The following is a 6,000-nucleotide window of genomic DNA, read 5'->3' on the forward strand; positions in this document are numbered from 1 at the left end:
TTATGTCTTCAATAAAGATAGGAAGTGTGTCTGCTACAAATATGAAGACAAGGAGAGACCTGCTTGTGTTACCTCAATGCCTCAACAGCCTACCAGTCTCCATTTTTTTCTCTCTTTGCAGACCCAATTTCGTTTTTTTTTTTATTTTTTACTACTTTTTACTGCGTTCAATATTAATCCCATCACCACACTGTCTAATCCCAGCCCAAGGAATCTGGTGAAGTAATTTAAATGTATCTGCATTTACGTTTGTTGCTTCCCAGTGCTAAATATAATCCAAGACCCCCTGTGCTGTATTCCTCATTATTTATGATCCACTCTGCTGTAGATAAATGACTGTAAATTCAGGGATGATGTTCTCTCTGAAAATTCTGATATTTCACTAAAATCTGTGTTTGTTGTGGTTAAGAGTGCATAATTTGTGTACAAAAAGTGCAATTGTTGCAAGTGCTAGTTTTGATGCTTGCCTGTTCTTTTATCTTTGTGTTTTTGCTGTAAAAGTTTAAAACACAAATGTGTTAATTACGTGCTCCATAGTTTGATATGTTCAGTCCTTGTGGAACATGAAATAATTATCACCACAAAGTCTGTAATAAGTCTGAAATTCTCAAAGTCTGAATCTTTCCTCACTTCTCTCCCTTTCTCCAGAAATTGTAGATCACTACGAGAGGCTGCAGGTGCTGAAAGAAATCGTGAGAAAATTTCCTCCTGTAAATTATGAAGTTTTCAAATATGTCATCACTCACCTAAACAGGTAAAGCTCTGACTTTTTGTGGCTTTATTTATTATCATTTAATTGGATGGAAATCTATACATCCATCGGTGGAAGATCAGTCATTACAATGTTTTATCCATTTTCCCGGAAGAGAAAGACTGTAGATTTTAAACATGCATATATGCTTAAAGTTTAAAAAAAAAAATACTTTTAGGAGTACTATGTCAGTGTATTACTGCATGATAATAAAAAGGAAAAAGTACAAGTACAAGAAAGCTCGAAAAAATGGCACACTGTTTCTCCCAATTATACTTGGATTTAATCTAAGCACAAAAAAGACTTTTAGAGCAGAATTTTAGTGGAGTACTAAACACAGAACGATCCAAAAACACTTTAAAGTGCAGTGCAGCACATTGAAGACACTGTAAGTCTTTTCCTCTCAGCCTCGTTGTCGTTCCTGTTGAAAAATGATATGGCGCTAGCGTGAATAAGGTCTATGCTCTATATTACGTTTTTTATACGTTTTTCTATATTTAATTTTTATAGCCTTTATTCAGAAGATGAGTTTTTTACAAGGAATAAGGTTTATTAATAATCACAAAATATGAAATGAAGATACATTGTACAGTGAGGAAAATGTATTTGATCCCCTGCTGATATTGTATGTTTGCCCACTGACAAACAAATGATCATTCTATAATTTTAATGGTAGGTTAATTTGAACAAAAATGTTATAAATTGAATTGCATTTTAATGAGGGAAATAAGTTTTCGACCCCTCTGCAAAACATGACTTAGAACTTGGTGGCAAAACCCTTGTTGGGAATCACAGAGGTCAGACGTTTCTTGTAGTTGGCCACCAAGTTTGCACACATCTCAGGAGGGATTTTGTCCCACTCCTCTTTGCAGATCTTCTCCAAGTTATTAAGGTTTCGAGGCTGATGTTTTGCAACTCAAACCTTCAGCTCCCTCCACAGATTTTCTATGGGATTAAGGTCTGGAGACTGGCAAGGCCACTCCGGAACCTTAATGTGCTTCTTCTTGAGCCACTCCTTTGTTGCCTTGGCCGTGTGTTTTGGGTCATTGTCATGCTGGAATACCCATCCACAACCCAATTTCAATGCCCTGGCTGAGGGAAGGAGGTTCTCACCCAAGATTTGACAGTACATGGCCCCGTCCATCGTCCCTTTTATGCGGTGAAGTTGTACTGTCTCCTTAGCAGAAAAACACCCCCAAAGCATAATGTTTCCACCTCCATGACGGTGGAAACATTATGACGGTGGGGTTGGTGTTCTTGGGGTCATTGGCAGCATTCCTCCTCCTCCAAACACGGCGAGTTGAGTTGTTGCCAAAGAGCTCGATTTTGGTCATATCTGACCACAACACTTTCACCCAGTTCTCCTCTGAATCATTCAGATGTTCATTGGCAAACTTCAGATGGGCCTGTACATGTGCTTTCTTGAGCAGGGGGACCTTCGGGCGCTGCATGATTTCAGTCCTTCAAGGCGTAGTGTGTTACCAATTGTTTTCTTGGTGACTATGGTCCCAGCTGCCTTGAGATCATTGTCAAGATCCTCCTGTGTAGTTCTGGGCTGATTCCTCACCGTTCTCATGATCATTGCAACTCCACGTGATGAGATCTTGCATGGAGCCCCAGATCGAGGCAGATTGACAGTTAATTTGTGTTTCTGTGCACCAACTGTTGTCACCTTCTCACCAAGCTGCTTGGCGATGGTCTTGTAGCCTTGTGTAGATCTACAATCTTGTCCCTGACATCCTTGGACAGCTCTTTGGTCTTGGCCATGTTGGAGAGTTTGGAATCTGATTGATTGATTGCTTCTGTGAACAGGTGTCTTTTATACAGGTAACAAGGTGAGATTAGGAGCACTCCCTTTAAGAGTGTGCTCCTAATCTCAGCTTGTTACCTGTATAAAAGACACCCGGGAGCCAGAAATCTCTGATTGAGAGACATACAAAATCAGCAGTGGATCAAATACTTTTTCCCTCACTGTATGTGCTGACGGGGCACTTTTCTATATCATCCATTTTTCTTTGCATGCTCTAGCTTAATTTTAGATCACTTGATTAACTAATCAAAATAACAAAATATGCATTGAAGTGAGGATTATTGTAGATGAATACTGACTGTCAGTGATGAAAGATTTAGATACAGTAAATCCCCACAAGGTGTCAGTGATAATTTTTTATTTTACCTCTAGAGGCCATGGTTATACTGTAAAGCCAAGCCATTCTAACTGTAGACTTCTCCAGCACTGGCCACAGAGGAAACACATTCTGCAGTTTTGCAGATAAGCAACTATCGGCATCGATTAATCGGAAAACCGATTTATTGGTCTACCCTTAATTTCCAGGGAACCCAAAAACTGAAAAAATGCATAGGTTTAATGCACTGTAATTTGTTTTGTATAGAGGCATCTACCAAATTTATGAATGCAAATTGATAAATTAATTGCTATTAATAATTAATTCCACTCACAGTAATCTTTTATCATGAAGATTAGCATTAACATTAAATAAAAATACGTTGTAAATTTAACTCTATGTCTCCTTTCTCCAGGGTAAGTCAGCATAGTAAGACCACGCTGATGACCGCAGACAATCTGTCCATCTGTTTCTGGCCTACGCTTATGAGGCCTGATTTTGAGAACAAGGACACGCTCTCCACCACTAAACTCAATCAGTCTGTCATTGAGAGTTTCATCCTACAGTGCCAGTACTTCTTCTACAGTGGTGAAATCACAGAGCCCTCCAGCGCCGAGGGCACCCCTCCCCCTCACGGCCACGGCTTGGAGTCCCTGCTGGCCCTGCAGCTCCCTCCTCCCCTCCAACCACAGCAGATCCAGCACCCACTGCCCCCAGAACCCCTCATATAGACCCCAAACTCAACTTCACATTCGGCTGACTGCAACACGCACGTGCATGTGCGTGCAAGCCTCTGAAAATAAAAAGTCAAAAAAGTCAAAAGATTTAGTACAACGGAAAATGTGACTATTGCATAAAAAAATATTTTTTGTTTTTGTTGTTATTCTCCCTCTTTTGTTTCTTGGCCAGACTGAAAGGGATTGAATAAAAAAATATTAAGAAAAATGTCAATGTTATTTTGACAGTAAATGTGCACATTAACTAGATTCACACATTGCAAATATAAGGAAGATATATTTATAATGCCATTTTTGTTTGTTTCTGAAGACAAAAGAGCTGTAAATCTTTCACTAAAATTAATACCACATGCACGGCTTGTAATAATGGCAAAGTGTGCCATTTGTCTGTTTGTCTCTCATTTTTATTTTACAATGGACTAAAGATTTTTTTTTTTGTACATTTTTATTTTAAAGATGGCAGTAGTTGGGGTAGTGGTGTCCCAAGGCCTTGCACCATCTGGGGTGGAACTAATATACGTTTTAAAATCAGGGGCACCTGCTTAGGATGCACTTTGTCCTACAGACATTGAACCAGGAGGCCATTGTACTCTGGAAACCACAGAAGGGAAACAGCCCACTGGAACCATTTGGCACATCTCAGAGATCTAGGCATTAGAAGATGGCCTGGTTATCTACATTTGGTTTAATGTTTTTTTTTTTTTTTTTTCGCAGACCACCTTCAAAATGTCTATGGTTCTGTTTAATCATTTCATGAACTGAATTTGCATGTCCTTTGGCTCTAATAACTGAACGTTTAACAGCTGAAGAAACATTAATGCTTAACTGTTTTGTATGCAAGACTTGTTTTTTATCTCACTTGTTTGAGGGAACATTAAAATAGGGTAAAATTATTATATTTGTTTGTTTGTGTCATGCCATAGTTCGACTTTTAATATCAGATTTTGGCTTTGTTTAATTGTTTCCCTAAAATAGGAAAATATAAATATCTGTATAAACAATATATATAAATGTCAGCGTTATCTGACAGCTGACAAAACAAAAATCCCGGGGTACTGGAGCTCTGTATAATCTTGTAAAATCTATAATCTGATTCCTTTGTGGTATGATGTATTAAAGTTTGGGGTTAGATTCATTGACGGTGTACCCGTCCCTTTGTACCCATTCCCTATGAATAAACTTTTTTTTTTTTTTTAGATGGTACTGAATTTTGTTCCACTGTAACAAATGCTGTTTTAGAAAGCTTGCAATCTTTGTGTGGAATAGCACAGAGATGTTTAGTTTTGTTGAAGTGATGCAGGAGTTTGAATGTGAATGGATGGAAATGGAGATGAAAAGGTTTTTGCAAAAGCTTTGTAAGACAAGATTTATATCTTAATTGAATCACTAAAACTGAGGAAAGGGCTCAATAGGGTAAGTGTGCAGCTGCTAGCATCCCATTAGTGTAGTTTAAAAAAAGAGAAACATTATGTTCATATGACTGCCTCATATGATGTACAAACTAAATATTTTAACATCATCTGCTATGTATTATAGTAAATAAATGATTTTGACAAATGATATTGGTCTGAGCTTATTTTTCAGTTTATGCACAAGCTGTAATACATCATCTTAAAGTAACAACAACTGTATCTATAAACAAGCCACAGTGACAGGCTGCATTTATAATGTCCCCTGCATATCTGTGAATGAAGTGCGCCACCATCAGGCCAACATGGGTAGTTGACAAATAACATGGACGTGTTTTTCATAAATTCTGTTTAAAATGTTTGTTAATGTTTATATTTAAGTTTTTTGTATAATTGCTAAGCTATAATCATAATAATGTAATTAGACCCTTTCAATCAAGAAGAAATATAGCTGACTGTACTTTTTTGCATTGCAGTTGTCAGTGAACATAAACAGATTATGACTTATTACTAAGTGCACCTTTAAAACCGCCTTGCAGTGTAAAAACTTTTTTTTTAAAGTTCTAATATTCCATGTAGTCTCAATTAATGAGGTAAAAAAAATTTATTATATTTTACAAAAAGCTAGCACGTCACACTGGGAGACATGTCAACTAGATTTCAACTACACAAACAAAACCAACAACATATATGCACTTTATTGATTTTATATATATATATATATATATATATATATATATATATATATATATATATATATATATTCATTCTTAAACACAATCTCTACATGTTCATGTTTTGCAGAATAGGTTCATAAATCCTCATTAATAGCCCCAAGCACAGAGAATAATGTGTAAGTTTATAGATGATCAAATGGAAAAAGACCAAAATCACAATTATTTGACATTGTTTTGAAAGGAATTCATTGTTCCCTCTGAGCTTTCTATCAACACTTGCTCCACAGTCCAATCATAGCT

The 6,000-nt window shown here is 37.0% G+C and overlaps 1 protein-coding gene across 1 annotated transcript in view; it reads left to right on the top strand.

The window, feature by feature from the left end:
• Nucleotides 1-5,167, top strand: part of arhgap5 (Rho GTPase activating protein 5) — a 58,911-nt gene extending 53,744 nt beyond the window's left edge. The window contains exons 6-7 of the mRNA XM_052153913.1: nucleotides 649-754; nucleotides 3,293-5,167. Of these exons, the coding sequence (XP_052009873.1) occupies nucleotides 649-754; nucleotides 3,293-3,608 (422 nt within the window). The 3' untranslated portion in view covers nucleotides 3,609-5,167. The remainder of the gene's footprint in view (nucleotides 1-648; nucleotides 755-3,292) is intronic.
• The last annotated feature ends 833 nt before the right edge of the window (nucleotides 5,168-6,000 follow it).

The sequence above is a fragment of the Xyrauchen texanus genome, chromosome 22 (assembly GCF_025860055.1).
Source record: "Xyrauchen texanus isolate HMW12.3.18 chromosome 22, RBS_HiC_50CHRs, whole genome shotgun sequence".
NCBI classification, from domain to species: Eukaryota; Metazoa; Chordata; class Actinopteri; order Cypriniformes; family Catostomidae; genus Xyrauchen; species Xyrauchen texanus.